This window comes from Vicugna pacos, chromosome 20 (assembly GCF_048564905.1).
Source record: "Vicugna pacos chromosome 20, VicPac4, whole genome shotgun sequence".
Classification (NCBI taxonomy): domain Eukaryota; kingdom Metazoa; phylum Chordata; class Mammalia; order Artiodactyla; family Camelidae; genus Vicugna; species Vicugna pacos.
Window position 1 is genome coordinate 18,145,089 of NC_133006.1, and position 16,658 is coordinate 18,161,746.

At 39.0% G+C, this 16,658-nt stretch overlaps 1 protein-coding gene across 4 annotated transcripts in view; it reads right to left on the reverse strand.

The window, feature by feature from the left end:
• Positions 1 to 16,658, reverse strand: part of DNAH8 (dynein axonemal heavy chain 8) — a 218,669-nt gene that overhangs the window by 44,611 nt on the left and 157,400 nt on the right. For all 4 annotated transcript variants that reach the window (XM_072945080.1, XM_072945081.1, XM_072945079.1 and 1 more), the window contains 6 exons: positions 15,406 to 15,511; positions 13,517 to 13,769; positions 13,226 to 13,416; positions 9,619 to 9,740; positions 9,248 to 9,366; positions 7,442 to 7,644 (listed from right to left, as the gene is read on the reverse strand). In XM_072945080.1, the coding sequence (XP_072801181.1) occupies positions 7,442 to 7,644; positions 9,248 to 9,366; positions 9,619 to 9,740; positions 13,226 to 13,416; positions 13,517 to 13,769; positions 15,406 to 15,511 (994 nt within the window). The remainder of the gene's footprint in view (positions 1 to 7,441; positions 7,645 to 9,247; positions 9,367 to 9,618; positions 9,741 to 13,225; positions 13,417 to 13,516; positions 13,770 to 15,405; positions 15,512 to 16,658) is intronic.

The window sequence follows — 16,658 nt, forward strand, 5'->3', positions numbered from 1 at the left end:
ATCACCATCTTGAAACTGAGCATGAAGAAAAAGTGGAGACCACTCCAAGGTTAGAGATGTGATTATAATTCAGCAGAATATACACTATTTAGGCTCATTAGTGAATTTGATGTCCCAGGCAGAGAACCACACATGTGCCCTGTCATATGAATTCACTAAATTGAAGAAGTCTCTGAATCATGCTTGTGAAACTGGATTGGAAATTAACTTTTTAAGCCAGACTTTGCAGACTTCTGGAGTTTTAGAGGCATGATCTTTAGATCTCTAGGGGCACAGGGAAAGGAGGTCAATGGGGACACTGTGAAAGCAGTGCATGCTTTTGCCCCATTCCACTGAATCCTCAGAAAAACGAGCTGCTGTGGTTGGGCAAATAACGAGGCTGGCTTGGGAACTGCTGGTAGAGGTTACAGAGGATGGGAGAAATTTATGGAGCAGGGAGGGAAATACTTCATTCTTTTGAAAGTAGTTATTAATTTTTCCATTAATTTTACCATTTGTTGAAGAGATTGTCCCTTCCCCCACTGAATGGTCTGGCACCCTTGTTGAAAATCAATTGACCATAAATGAGGGGTTATTTCTGAACCTTCAATTCTATTCCATTGATATATATGCCTATCTTTATGACAGTATCATTCTGGTTTTGTTTTTTTAATGGAGGAACTGGGGATTGAACCCAGGACGTTGCACATGCTAAGCACACGCTCTACTACTGAGCTATATCCCCTCCCTCTCCATCATTCTGTCTTGATTATTGTACCTTTGCAATGGGTTTTGAAATCAGGAAGTGTGAGTCCTGCATTTCTGTTCTTTTTCAAGGTTGTTTTGGCTATTCTGGGTCTCATGTATTTCCAGACGTATTTTAGAGTCAGCTTGTCAATTTCCAAAAAAAAAAGGCAGCTGGAATTTTGAAAGGGGTTGCTTTAAATGTATAGATCAACTTGGAGAGTATTTTCATCTTACCAATATTAAATCATCCTATCCATAACATGGGATACCTATTTTTTATTGTTATAATCATCATCATTACTGCTGCATTTTCTCTAATTTTTTAAACTACGTTTTGTAGTTTTCAATATACAAGTTTTGCACTTCTTTGTTAAATTTATCCCTAAGTACTTTTATAATACTGTAAATGGAATTACAATTAAATTCCATTCACATTTTAAAAATCATAATTCCATTTATAATATATTTTTTTAATTTTAAAAATTGTAATTCCATTTATAATAATTTTTTAAAATTTCATTTTTGGTTTGTTCTTGCTAGTGTATAGAAAACCAGTGGGCTTTTAAACATTGACCTTATACTCTGTAATCTTACTGAACTTGTTTATTAGCCCTAGTAGTTTTTGGTGGTCTTCTTAGGATTGTCTATATGCAAAACCCTATCATTTGCAAAGTGAGATGGTTTTACTTCTTCTTTTCCAGTGTGGATGGCTTTTATTTCTTTTCTGATCTAATTGTCCCGTCTAAAACCTCCAATACAGTGCTGAGTAGAAGTGTGAGTAGACATCCTTCTCTTCCTCCTGATCTTTGGGGGAAAATATTCAGTCTTTCAACATTAAGAAAGATGTTCTCAGTGGGGTTTTGTAGGTGTCCTCATCACGTTGAAAAAGTTCCCTTCCACTCCTAGTTTGCTGAACGTTTTCATCATGAAAGAGCATTGGATTTTTTCAGTGTTTTTCTGCAACTATTGAGAGAATCACACAGTTTTTGCCCTTTATTCTATTTAGTATGGTGTATTACACTGATTAATTTTCATGTTTCACCACCCATATATTCTTGGGTTAGATCCACTTGGTCATGGTATATAATCCTTTTTTTTTCTCTTTTTTTATACATAATCCTTTTTATATGGTGCTGGATTTGATTTGATAATATTTTGTTGAGGGTTTCTGCTTCTAAATTCACAAGGGATACTGGCTTCCTTTTTGTAATGTCTTTGTCCTGACAGTAGTTGTCTCTAATAATTTGTCCATTTCATCTAGGTTATCTAATTTGTTGGCATAATTGTTCACAGTACTACGTTATGATCTTTTTAAAAATTTTGTCAGGTCAATAGTGATGTTCCCTGTTTCATTCCTGATTTTAGTTATCTTAGTCTTCTCTCCTTTATTCTTGGCCAGTCAAGCCAAAAGTTTGTCAATTTTGTTTATCTTTTCAAAGAAGATTTTGGTTTGTCAATTCTTTTTTTTTTTTTTGGAGGGGGGAGGTAATTAGGTTTATGCATTCACTTTTGGAGAAGGTACTGGGGATTGAACCCAGGCCCTTACGCATGCTAAGCACACACTCTACCACTTGAGCCATACCCTCCCCCTTGTCAATTCTCTTTTATATTCTCTCTTGTCTTTTTTTTTTTTTGCTCAAACATTTACTATTTCCTTCCTTTTGACTGCTGTGGGTCTAGTTTGCTCTTCTTTTCCTAATTTCTTAAGATGGAAGGTTATTGATTTGCAATTTTTCTCCATTTTTAACATAGGTCAACAAATATTTGATACATTTTCTGAATGGTCCAGAGAAACTGGATTAATTGACATTAGAAAAGTGAGGAAGCTTGGCACTTGGGAAAGGAGAGGATCCCAAAGGACAGAGGCCGTCGAGATAAGAGGCAGTGCAGGCTGAACTTCCAGAGAGGGTGAGGAAAGCTGCTCAGACATCATGATGGGGACTCTCCAGAGAAGGACGGATGCAGAGAGTGTTGTAGGAAGTGTTGTTTCAGCTAATGCAGCATAATTATTCTTCGGTGGATTGGGATTTGTTTTTTGTTTTTGTTTTTTTGTTTGCTTGTTTGGTTGGTTGGTTGGTTTTTTTGGCTGGTTGGTTATATTTGAGAGACTTTAGTAAGATTTCAATTGTTTTTCTATTCCTTTCCAAAATTAGGCTTGAGTCTCTTTTACTTTTCCTTTTTCTTTTTTAAAAAAACTTCAAAAAATCTAATTAAGTAATATATGTTTACAGTGAAAGCTTTGGAAGATACAGGAGAGTCTAAACAAGAAAATGAAGATCACCAATATTCCTCCCTACAGGTCTTCATTCTAACCTTTTTCGTATGCACAATCTACAGTCACTCACCCGCATTTCAAAATTCAAAACATTCTGAAAACTGACAGTTTTGCTACAAAATCATTTTGGTGGCAAAAGCTGACCTGAATGGATAAGAGGCTATTTACAGTCTCTATTTATCCCTATCTTTATGAATATTAATAATTTCATCTGCAGGGTATTATATATGAAATACTATCTTTCTAAAAGCTGGAAAATGCTAATTTCTACAATGTATCTGACCCAAGGGCTTTGAATAAAAGATGTAGGCCTATCGATATTAAAAAATTATATATGTATAAGAATACATATACATGTCATTCTATATCTCTACTTTTAACAGTATGTTGTGACTATTTTATTGTCATTAAATATTATTGGGAAAAGTTTTTAATGGCGGCACAATGTTCCATCATGCTGATGCATTCCTGTCCATTCAGACACTACCCTTCTGTATATTTAAAACATTTTCAACCTTTCAATATTATAAATAGTACTAGATTGAACATCCCTGTATATGTAACTTGATGTGTATTTCTCAATTTGTTTTTATGAGAAATTTGTACATGTAGAATGGTTAGGACAAAGCACACAAATATTTTAAAGATTCATTATATATATGTGTGTGTGTATATATATAGATAGATAGATAGATAGATACATACATACATACATACATACATACATATTCCTGGATTCCTAGAACTCCACCCTGTTACCTAATCACCAACCAATCAGAAGAAAGTCACACACCTTGCAGTCCTCAACCCAAATTTTGCCTTTAAAAACTCTTGCCCACAAAATCGTTGGGGAGTTTGGGTCTTCTGAGGATGAGCCTCCCATACTCCTAACCTGACCCTTGCAGTAAACCTTTCTCCCTTGCAATAAACTTTTCTTTGCTCCAAACTCCGGTGTTTCGGTTGGTTTGCACTCACTGTGTGATGGGCCCAGGAACTTGGATTCGACAACAGTTTGTGCTTTAATTTTATTTATGATGCTTTTGACACACAGAAGTTTTAAAACTTCATCCAGTCAAACAATCTTTTCCTCTGGCTTTGGGCTCTAGTATTATGATTAAGAAAATCTTAGCTACCTCAATAGTATCAATATATTCTTATTCTTTTACAGTTTAGTTTAAATCATTAAAATGTACGTTAGAGCTTAATGTGAGGTAAAATTCTTTCTTTTTTTCTGAAGTTGACCTGCTATCCCAGCACTGTTTACTGACTAATCCATTTTCTTCCACTGATTTGAAATGTGACTCTTATTGCAGGCTAAGCTATTGTATATGCTAGAGTCTAACTTGGGGCCTTTCATTTTTCTTTATTGATCTGTTTACCCCAAGCCAGTCTACACTGACTAAATTATTGCCATTTGATAAAGTTTAAAAAACCTGGTGGTGCCTGTTCCCATTATTCTTTTTTCCTTTTCAAGCTTTCTTGGTTATTCTTGTCCATTTATTGTTCTAGATGATCTAAGATCTCTCTATTAAACCAATTAGGGAAAAGATGCTGTTGGAATTTCCATTAGACTTGCTTTCAATTTATAGATTAATTTAGAGACTATTGGCATCTTTACAATATTGAACCTTTATACTGAGGCATGTGGTTTTAACTCTCCATTTATTCTATCCTACTTTCATGTCTCTAGGAAAGTTTTATAGTTCTCTTCTAATAGTTATTTTAAACATTGTTCCTCAGTTTTACTTTTATTGGAACAGTGAATGAGATTTTTACATTTTACTTTCTAAGAATGTTCCATTGATTTTTTTAAAAAATTTATTCTTATTGGACTATCTTATTAAATCTAATAGTTTTTCAGTTGATTCATTTGTGTTCGTTAGTTAGACAATTACACTGAGAGTAATGATAATTTTCGTCCCTCCTTACCAGTAGTTTACATTTTTTATGATTTTTACAATACATTAGCTAGATCCTCCACAGCAATACTAAGTGAGAGTGGTGACAGTAGAATCTTTATCTTGTTCCTGACTTTAACGGGCATTTCTCTAGTTGTTCACCAGGAAGCATGATGTTGTTTGAAGTTCATATTCATTATCATATTGATATAATATTCTTCTAGTCCCACTTTTTAAAAGCCAAATACAAATGGTGAATTTTTATAAAATGCCTTTTTAGCACTTATCAAGGTAATTATATGAAATAACTTATGGAAATGTCTTTCACTTATTGCTATGATGAGATTTCTTAATACTGTCTCTTTCTCAGATGTATCCATGCATCCTACTTTGTCAAGGCACATTATTATTTTTTGCATGTTATTTTAATGTTACACTGAATTCTTCTTGCTTGCATTTTGGTTAAGGTCCTTATATTTATATCAGTAAGTAGGATCAATCTGTGGTTTTCTTTCTTTTTTACAGTGACTATCTTGGTCTGTTTTTGATATCAAGATAATGCTGTTCCCTTAAAGGGAAAACGTACCTCTTTTCTATGCTCTGGAATGGAATATAGCATGCAAAGGACTTACCAAAAAAATCATCCAAGCCCAGAGCCTTCGCTGAGGTAGTAATTTTAAAAACTTCTGGCTTCTGATTTTTCTCATCTTAATTATTGGTCTATTCAGGTTTTTCAACCTTTTCTGAGAAATTTTTATAAATTTGTATTTTTCTACAATGTTATCCACTTGAAAGAGATTTTAAAGATTAATGCCATCATTATGTACCGTTTGCTTACTATTTAAACTTTTTCACCTGTACACATTATTATACTCATCTTCTCATTCCTAATTTGTATATTTGTGGGTTTGTATTTTGTTTGTTCTCTTTCATTTGTGTTTGGATTCTGTTTTCAAACCCATCCTTCCTCCAGGACCCCTTTCTCACTTCACCCGGGCTCCTAGTAGGGTTTTCTCATGCTAAATCTCTTTTCTCCCTCTTTCCCAGGCACTCAGTGCTTTTGTGCAGAATTTATTTGCTCCAAATCTTTCATTGCAGAGTCTGACAAGTTCCATAGTGAGAAGTTCTCCTTCTCTTTTCTACAAACATTTACTTGATCCAGTCCAACTCCTCAAGTCGCTGTCAGGTAACTGGTTAATTCATCCACTAAAGGCATTGAGAGGGAATGAAAGCGAAAAACACTGAAGGTGGTTAATGAGACTTAACCATGAGCACCTGCCAATGGAACCTAGTAGCTCTTTGCACTGGGTGTCAGTGTTCAGACAGAAGAAAGCGGCCATTCTAACAGAGTCATAAAGGACACAAATCAGTGTAGAGACAATTGACAGATCACAGTCAGATAAGAAAGACAGAGTGAACACAGACCACGCTAACGTCAGCTAAGGGTTTACAGTAACTTCTTAGTGCAGAGGGACATGCAGCAAATCCTGGAAGATAATTAAATTGATTTACATCATGTTTATGTTAACTAGATATAAAACTCAAGTTTTATTTCATAGAGTAGATTTAGTGATTCATAATCAATCACTTTTATAATCATTATAAAGACATAAGTGATTAACCCTATGAGGCATGGATATAGAGATCTGAACCTGGAAGACTGCAAACAGCAATTCTAGTAACATTCAGATTTTCAGAGGATGAAGAACCGCCCTCCTGTAAACAGCCATCCTATCAGAGATGGATGCTCTCCGCATCAGGCGAGTCCTTGTCCTTCAGTCCTGCTGACTCAGCCATTGCTCTCACAACTTATGTGTTTATAACTCCTCGCCCTGCCTCCTCCTCCTAGAATAACTTTCCTTCTCTCTCCCAAAGTTCCACCTGTAAAATGTTATCTATTCCTCAGATCCTACTCAACATATTAGCAATGTGATGCTTCCCCCTAGATCCTGTGCAGTTTGAGTAGCTCTGGATCTTGTCATCGGGTGTGACTACATAACTCTGTTACAGCTGTTGTCATGGTGTCTTCTATTACCTGTTTACATGTCTGTCTTTCCCAGCTACTTTGTAGCCGTCTCTCAGCTCCCTGAATCTAGCACACTGCTTGTACTAAGGGGTTACAGAATGAAAGCATGAACGGATAAATCCCTAAATTACTATGCATTACAATAAAATGGTTACAGTTTTCCAATTTGTGACAAAATAGACTTTGCTGTAATTTTGTATAGACACGGCAATAAAATTTGCTCCCGTATGTTCATTCTTGCTAGTCCGCTATCTGTGTAGTACGGAAATCTGCTTACAACTTAAAAAAAAAAAATCAGTATATAGTAGATGAGTGTGTTCCTCTCTGCACAAAGATATTTATATCATACTATCATTCTAGGAGAAATGAAAAGGGAAGAAAGAGGAAGCAGTTTGATATTTTTCTAACTCAGTTTTGTGCGTATATTTATAAGAATCAGCTAAAAAAAACTATGAAAGGCAAAATCTGAAGCAAAAGTACGGAGGTTTGCTAAATTTCATAGATTGCTGATCATACCCAGCTTCAGTTTCTTGGCCAACACGTCGATCTGAATTGTGGGGTCGGATCCCATGGACAGGAGACATATCAGAGGTGTCCGTGTATCACTTTCTTCCCAGGTTTTCTCCAGATTTAAGATAACTGGTTCTGTGTACTTTTCTTCCAAAGACTCTGCAATGTATTTTCTTGCCTGAAAAACAGTACGGTCTGGGCACCAAGACCTAGAAATGCACACAAGTTAGAGGAAATAAACTCAGGGTTTTTTTTTTTTAATTCTATCTAATTCTAGGCACATAAAGAACACGGAGTTAATTAACACAGAGGTAACAAGCTAATCCTCCTTTAGACAGATGCATAAGAGGGATGGCAAGGTTTTCTATCCCTGGGGGAGTGTAAGTTTAATCACGTGGTTTTGACGTACTGGCAAGGAGCAGGACAGAGCCAGCTCTGTTACCAATCTAGGCAGTTGACTTAGAAGTCAACTGATCCAAGTGTTTCATTTTCAGAAGTAGCAGCAACTACTCTATAGATTTAACTAATTTTTTTTCTTTTAAACAATGATTATCCTTAGTAACTAGGCTATCAGCCTCAGGTAAGCAATTCCTCATTCAAACTAACACACAGGAACACATTCATTCTTCGACAATTATTTACAGAGTGACTCCTTCACGTTGGTCCCACTCTTGGTGCAGGGCACTCAGCAGGGACACAAGGGGAGAGGTGGCCTCTGTCAGCTCCAGTACATGATGGGGGCCGACCTGCTGCACACTCTGGGGTTCTGCAGTCTCCAGGGGGACATCAGCATGCCAAAGGTGTCAGAAGGAGCTTGATCAGCAAGAATTTATTGAATCCCATCTGTGTAGCCTGCACTGTAGCACATTCTATACACCAGGACATGAAATAAATGTCGTTTGATACTTTTAGATCACAGACAAGCTCTACGGATACTTACTTGCTAGTAGATTACACTATTCATTTGACATAGATTCATTTTTAAATGATGGATAAATGATAAGAGACATCTATTCCAATAAAAACAAGTAGCTCTTTCCCACTCTGTAGGTCACGAGGCCCCAGTCACTGATCGCTCTGATTGCTCTCCAAGAGTTAGAGCATGCAGGAAACAACTTCTTCTAAGAAAAAACTCACGGATATCACATTAAGGGAAGACGAAAACTACTCCAAAATAATCCTACATCTTTTTGTTATCCTTTTGGTGGTTTCATCTCACCCAACTGAATCCTCCTGCCTTGCCCACCAAACACATACCCACCCCCGCCCATACACACTATCTTCCAGTACAGAAGCCCTCTTTGAGCTATTGCAACCTGAGAAAATGTGAAAAGTGAGAAGGAAAAGAAAAGAAAAGAAAAGGAAGAATGCTCTTCCTCAATATCAACTTCAAACTTCTGCTTCCATTTTAACAGCCAAAACAACACTTATACAACATTTCAATAGCACAGTATTCTTGGTTTTAGCTTAAAAACAAATTGCCTTGTAATTTTGTGAGATTCATTCTTTTTAAAAAGTAAATTCAACAATCAATGATTCACTCAATGGTAAATGAGCCAAGTGAATTGTAAAAGTATATCTTTATCTGTTTTGCTAAAAGCACTATCACTAATACGTTGTCAAAATATACCCTTCACCATTTCATTTGCTTGTCAAGGAACCAAAGAATTACCATCCAAAACTTCAAACTGGAAGCACACATATTTATTACAGTAACTACTGGGACACAGTGAAGTAAACGCACTGAGGTGGAATCTGTAATTTGACACTACGATGAGTGATGCTTCTAGTTCTGATAACACCTATTCTCACCTGATAAGTAAAAGTTTGCGGCAGGTATCTAGCGAGTCGTTGTATCCGTCAGGGATGATTTCCTCCTCTGGAGCATCTTTATCAAACCAGCTTTTCCATCCCTTCTCATTACGAGATATCTAAAGCAAACACGCTGATTAGCAAGCCTCAGGAATATATGCAATTAAAATTGAATAACCTAAGAAGGTTATTCTTTATAAGGTGGATAACTTTTTAAACATAACCACAGTGTTTACATTTAGAGCCTAAAGCTACCCTACTGTGGTGACTTCTTTGGGTGAAGGATTTGTCACCAGGAGGCCCCAGTTTAAAAGGCCCAGGTAGGTGTGCCTGGGTTTACAGATCTGTACTCTTTCCCAGCCCTTTATTACCTGGTTCATAATTTCTGCAAATTGCGGAAGTTTACTCAGTTCCACAAGATTCAGCCAGGTCATATCGAGGATCCAGCGGAATGGTTTGGGAGGGCAGGCTTTCAGATCCAGGGCTGCTCCCCCTGAGGAAAGGCATCAGTGGGAATCAGGTCAGCTTGTGCTCGCGGTTTTTCAGAAATTTATTTTCCAAATAATAAAATGAGATAACCATATTATAGGGAAAAAATGGGAAAATTGGAAAATAATCACATTACAGAAAATGAGGTTATCTTTTTTTGGTACGGTTTCTTGCAGTCTTAGTGATTTATATCATCTTATACAGATAGTAACTCCCTGTCATTTTTCCCTGCAAAGAATTTTTCTCTGGTGGTTGCAGATATTTGCTTTTTATTGTTTTTTTTTAATCATCTGAAATTTACAATTTTGATATCAATGAATATAGGTTGATCTTTTCACGTATGATTTTAAAAATCACTTCTCAGTCATCACTCCTCCAGAAGTTTAATATTTAATACTATTTTTTTTACCAGGTTAAAAAGATGGATAGATGGGTAGGGGGAGAGAGGGAGGGAAAGAGAAGAGGAGTATAACACATCGGTGGGTTTTTAAAGGGGTAATCAATGCTCAAACCATTTGTTCACTCATTTACTCAACAAATATTCTCTGAGCCACCTCTATCCAGCATATTCCAGGCACTGGGGATAAAGCAGAGGAAACCGAACAAGTGGAGGATGTGAGTGATAGCACTTGTTTGTATTTTGAAGCAGATCACAAGTCAAATGAGCACATCCAAGACATGTGATTATATCTTGAATTTCAAAATTCCTCTGCTGCATGTCTTTCTTTAGTAATGTTTTATCATAATAATACCAGCTCTGTAGTTTAATTCAGATGTATGCAAAACAGTGGTTCTTGACCTTTTAAGTCTTATAATCCTCCTGAAGAACTCATCAAATCCCTCCACTTCACCTATCAACCCTTGGGCACAAACGGAGATGGTGAGGGGATGAAGGGGATGCAGGTCTCTGCTCTCCCCTTCAGCATCTTCCTAAGAAGGTGAACGAGCCAAGGTCCTCCTTTCATGTCAACCCTTTAGCTCCACCATGGGGTCAGGGGCTTTCAGCGCCACAATGCTTTTAGAAGGTGTAAACCTTCTTCCACCAACACCACGCACCACCCCTTACCCCTAGCAGCCCTAGGAAAGAGAAAGCCTTATTCGCACCATTTCTGCTAACACTGAGTTTACTGTGGGAGAGGCAAGGCCTAGAGAAAGTCACCTGCAGATTTAAGGGATTCTGTTCCTCTAACACAGAGACAGACTCGTCCCTTTTCTTCTTGGTTGTTTCCAGAAAAGAAAAATGATTTCATGTGACCATACACTTCAAAGACATCAGGAGAGGCCATTTAACCTACATCAGTGTTTCCAACGTATCATGCACCTAAACTAACCCAGAACAGTCACAGCCCACCCTACTCCTCCATATATCCTGGCTCTGCCACTTGCTAGCTGCACAAACCTGGACAAAGAACTCAATTTCTCTCAGTTCCCTTTCCTGTCAAATGGGTGTAATAATAGAATCCATCAGACTGTAGGCTGTGAAGATTAAATGAATTAATGTATGTAGAAACCTAACAACAGTCTTGGCCCACAATAGGAGCTATGTAATCATTAGCTCTTATTTTGACATTAACTCCCTTGTTTTGGAAGACTCGGGTCCAATCCAACCTGTAAGGCAAGAGAAGACCCCCTAAGGTGTCTTTTTGTCCATGGTTTATGACAAAAGAAAGATGGTATCTTTCTAAAATAACCAGGCAGGGGAAATAGGTATATCAATTACTCTGTAACACAGGAGTGCCCCTGGTATCTGTTTCATTTTTCAAAGTGTTCTGACATTCTTGCTTGAAGAAGAAAGTCAAAGGCACCTTCCATATATTGCAGAAAATAAGCAGAAATTGATACAGAGGGAGTCACTCTTGGGAAATAAAACATTTCTGTTATGATAAATAAGTCTTTCTTCTTTATCTGAGTTCAAAATGATAAAAAAAATCAATGACCTAAGGGCCGTATTTGTTAACTTTATAAAAAACATTAAAAACGAAGTCTTATATCTTTAAAAAAATAGTTTGGTCAAAATGTAAGCCAGTTCAAAACTAATATAAACTGTACAATAAATCAGCTTTGATTTTTTAAAAAACTTTTACTGCTGTGCTGACTGTACTTCTGACAATCAACCTATCATAAAATTCCAAATTAATCTTCTAAAGCATTGCTCTGTTCATGCTACTTCCCTGCTCATAAAGCATTCAATGGCTCCCTATTACCAACAAAATTAAATCCAAACTCCTGACTGACCCTCCTAAACCTATACAATCTGGTTCTCCCTGACTTTCCAGTTTTATGAAATGGGGTCACAGATGTGCTCTAACCACAACCCAGATGTGCAGCCTTCTTTATTTTCTGTGACAAATCAAATCCTCCTCATAAATTCCCTCCCCACAGTGTTGCTGTGTTTCTCATTCTCCTCTGATTTACGCACTTTCTCTCAAAGCATCCAGTCTCTTTCAGGGAATAGCTCTGGCTTGGCTAGGTGTGCTGGGTGAGGAGAGGGGTGGGGTGGGTTTGTGACTTGATGGGGTTGATGACTCAGATCTGCAGGCTGCCCCCTATCCTCTACTTGTCTCAGTCCCAGGCTGGGATCCTCTGAGCTACGACCAATCCTACCTGACCTACTGGGGCCTTGGGTTGCTGACCACAGAGGCTGGTCCTTTGTCTCTAGTTACAGAGTTCCCTTGCCTTACAGCTTCTTAGTTTGGACCCCAGGCCCTCGCTGTGCACCAGCCCTCTCAGCATTTCCATATCCACACTCCTGCCTGCCCAATTTATCCATCTACCCACCCCCGTCTGCCAGTGCTGCAATGCAGATTCCATGCTGGATGTGGCTCTGAGCAGAACGCAGGGGAAGCTCCTACCTGGTTGAGTGCCCGGAACCCTCTTCCATCCGCCCTTCTTTTCCCCAGTTATCTTCATCTGCATTAGGAGATTGTTATTTCTCTTAAAACAATGTCTGGTTTATCCGTGTATCCCAAACACTACTAGTACGGTGGGTTTGCACAGTATGTGCTCAGTAAGTACTTGTTTACTTGAACTGAATGAAAATACCACACTTCTGTCTTCTTAATTACACTTTTAACATGGAGATAAGCAATGAACTTCAAACATGACACAAGAGTGTGCCTTTTCTACAGTCTTCAATGTCATTATAATCCCTTGCTCGAGGAACTGCTTCCTCGCAGTAGAAAGCACATCACCCAGATCCTTCCCTTTGGCATTCAGGTCTCCTACTCACGAGCAGCAATGCTCAAACTGAATCTAATTATATACCTGAAAATCGCAGAGTTAACACAGACCTGAGAAATCATCTTGAGTTAACTAGAGCAAAATGAATGGAAGTCAGGAGAAAGAAAAAAAAAGAGGTATAGACAAAGAACTTCACTTCCATCAGAACTGAATTCCTCTCTGCATTACAAGAATGGGTCTATGGTACATCAAAGAGCTTATCAAAAGCAATCTCCTTTACACAGCACATCCATCTCTCAAACCCTTCACCTTTAATGAGAGCTTGAAACTCTTTGTGCTTCACTGTTTCTCTCTGAAGATCGATCTTTAAGGTCATGAGCAGCACAAAGAGGAACTTGTGGTTCTCGTACAGGCCCCTGACAGAGTACGTGAAAACTTCATACGTCAGATACTCGATAATATTTGTAATTCTCTTTTGAGGTAGCGGAGACTTCTCAGATCTGCAATATGTTTTAAAAATCAAAGGAGTATGAATCCATTTCTAAGAGACTCAGAATACACACAAACCCTGGGGGTAGGGGGGAGACAGCGAGGACCCACCTGGCCATGGACTGGTCAAACAACTTCAAGAACTGGGCCAGTGAGGTCTGATACATGATGTTGACCATGCTCATCTCTGTGATGAGGAAGTAGAGGATGCTGCCGCGGGTGGCGGCGGGCCGGAACTCCTCCTGAGCCATGTTAATCTTGATCTCTGTTTCCGCGGCCACGTGTAGCTTTTCACTGACTTCCGCGGCTGTCTGCTTGGTGGTGCGCAGGACGCCGATGAGAGATTCGTCATCAACCAAGGAACCTAAAAACCAAACAGAAGAACTCCAGAACACAAGATGGGAAAGACGCAAAGTGAGATGCATCACTTCTGCCATCACCCCATGAATTTCCAGCTCGACTTCTTGAAAGCCCACAGGGTGGAAGGGCAGAAACGTGAGACACCAAAAGGCTCCTTGTCCAACGACCATCCGAGACCTGAACCCTTCTAAACATTTCTGCCCAGGAGTTACTCCCGACTCTGCCTGAGAGTCTGCGAAAGGCAGTTCTCAAGGCAGCCCTCAAGACTGGTCTTCAGACATCTGAGGAACACTTCCGTCTCCCGCTGTTTGTTCTGTGCGGAGGCTCTTGCCTGCCTCCGTTATCATCTTGGTGGCTCCCCTCACGGGGTCACGAGCTCTTCCTTCCCGCCTGTCTTACAGCCCAGCTTGCAGGGAAGTCGTACATTCTTTACTCCTGCCTTAGTACAGCCATCCTTGCCACCGAGAACTCTGGTCCTTCTGTGTCTCTAATGAGTATATCGGGAGATGGCATTAGTGTTTGCCCAGGAAGAAAAATCCTGATTTTTTTTTTGACTTTTACCCTTCATTATTGTTTTTAATAGAAATGGCATGTCTGTGCCAATAAACTCAATTTTAATGTACAGAAAGATGCTTTGGACGTGCTGAGCTAACAGTCACCACGTCTGCAGGGAGCAGTGCTCCAGCCTACCCTAGAAGTCTGGAGGGCAGGTGAGTGCTACGCAAGGTGCTGAGTTACTCTGTCCGCCATGCTAGGTCCCTATGGAAGATGTGATTAACCTCACAGGAGAGGGTTGTGGATCCAGAACACTCCTGGCTGGATCATAGGAGGAGCCCTCTGTCAGTCCTCTTTAGTAATATTTAGCATGCCCAGAGACATCCACATGGTTGGGAGATGTCATGGATCAAGAGACAAACTTCACCAGCACAAGTAGTGCAATTAAGGCAGATGAAAGGGCTTTTCCCTGAGGTCACCTTAAAGTGCTAGAGAGTATTGTGAGAGTAACATTTCAGATTTTTTTTTTATATCCAAGGGTTAAAGTGCTGTTGGGAAAAATTCATTATTAGATTTCTAATGAATGGTAGAATTTAGGTTGCTATAATTTGCCTACTATAGAGCCATACATCCTCAAATCAGGAAATCAGGAGGTCATATGATGACCTGACTGTCCAGAGGAGCACCTATCTCTGACTTCTAAGACAAGTCCAGAGTGACTGGGCCTTGGCTGCTCAAGTGTCTCTGACAGGATGACACACATCATAACTGATGCGGCAATTGCATTTCAACACAAAATGAGAAAGTCAATCTAAAATAACAAAAAAATAGATTGAGCACATTAGTTTCCTTCGGGCTAAGCAAATTAGCCTATTAGGAGTTACCAAGCTCTATTGGGAGCCCTTATTTTTCTCAGGAGAGAGCAATTATATCAAGAAAACTGTGCTATTATCAAATGCTCAGACTCCAGTTGCTAATTCAAAAATCAGATTCTCTTTAATGTCTAGATGGAAATCGCCTCGCTTGTTTCTGCATTGATAACTCAACTGTTTCTTAACATCTGTAATCATGAGGGCATTGAAAAGAGGGTACAAGAAATCCTTATTCAGAATCCATCATGTGATTACTTCTTAATAACACAATACCTTTTGTGGCACTTAATTTGTAGAGGAGGTTATCCTCAAGTTCTTTCATCTTCCGCTTATTAAAAGTCACATCTTCCAAGAGTTTAACCCTCTCAGACTCTAACTCCTGTTATTAAAAAACAAATAACACCAGAACTGTAATTACCAGTTATTATGGTAAATCCAACTTACCAGTGTTTGTTATTCCTTTTTAAAAGTTTAAACCAAAGTGCCTTTCAAATGACAAGAAATTATCATTGTTAGTTAAATCTGTCTATCTGTATTTTTATTTCTCTTTTGTTTTAAAAGTTATGCCCACTAGCATTAAGTTTCCATTGAGATAACTGCTAAAATAATTTTGCTTAGCTCTCTTCTCAGCTCTAAGCTTATTTAAATTAGAGTATCCCATTCTGTTGGCCTTGTTCCCACACACTGCCTTAGTGCAGATAAATGCTAACTTGCAGTCAGAAGTAGTAGAAACAAAGAGGCATTAATGGCAAGAAACCGAGAGGCTACTGAAGCCAAGTGGAGGCCCTGGGTTGGGACCTGACTAGAGGGACACCAGGTACCCAGTGTGACACAGCAGGTTGCCAATACAAACCCATTTTCCATTGCTTTGCATCTCCTTCTACCAGATGGGCTAAACCGGATGTTTGGAAGGTATGTATTTTTCTACATAAATGATGTATTTTCAAAATTATACTTTCAAAAAGTTCCAAACTTTCAGAAAACTCACAAGACTGGTACAATGGACTTTTATGTACCCTTCCCCTAGATTCTTCAAATAACACTTTGCAGAATTAATCAGTCTTCCTGCAGATTAAGTGTGTCATTTGTTTTTTCCAGCAAGGTTGGTGTGAGCATTGTAGTGCATCTCCTGAGGAGGAAGCTGAGGCCTAGGAGAGTGGGTGTTGGGGGCTCTGGGGACACGAAGGGTAGTCTACCTTAGACAGTGCTGTGGCCTGCCTTCCAGAAGTTAGTGTAGCCTGCATGGGGGATCTGGACCAGTGAGGCATCCTCTCGAACAGACCTAAAGCAGCAGGTAGACCATGAAGGAAGGACTAATTTTCAACAGTTGACACCATGTGGCACTAAGAGGTGATGGAGGGGCCCATGCTCTCTGCCTGACTATGGAAGTGAGATGATGCCCTCTCTAGATTGCAGAAGCCCTAGGAGTTTGTTGGAAACTATTATCAAATAGTTAATGAGAGTGGAAGCAGGGCCTGGGCCTCTCCACTCCACCAGACTGGCCGCCTTTCAAGGGCCTGCCCCAA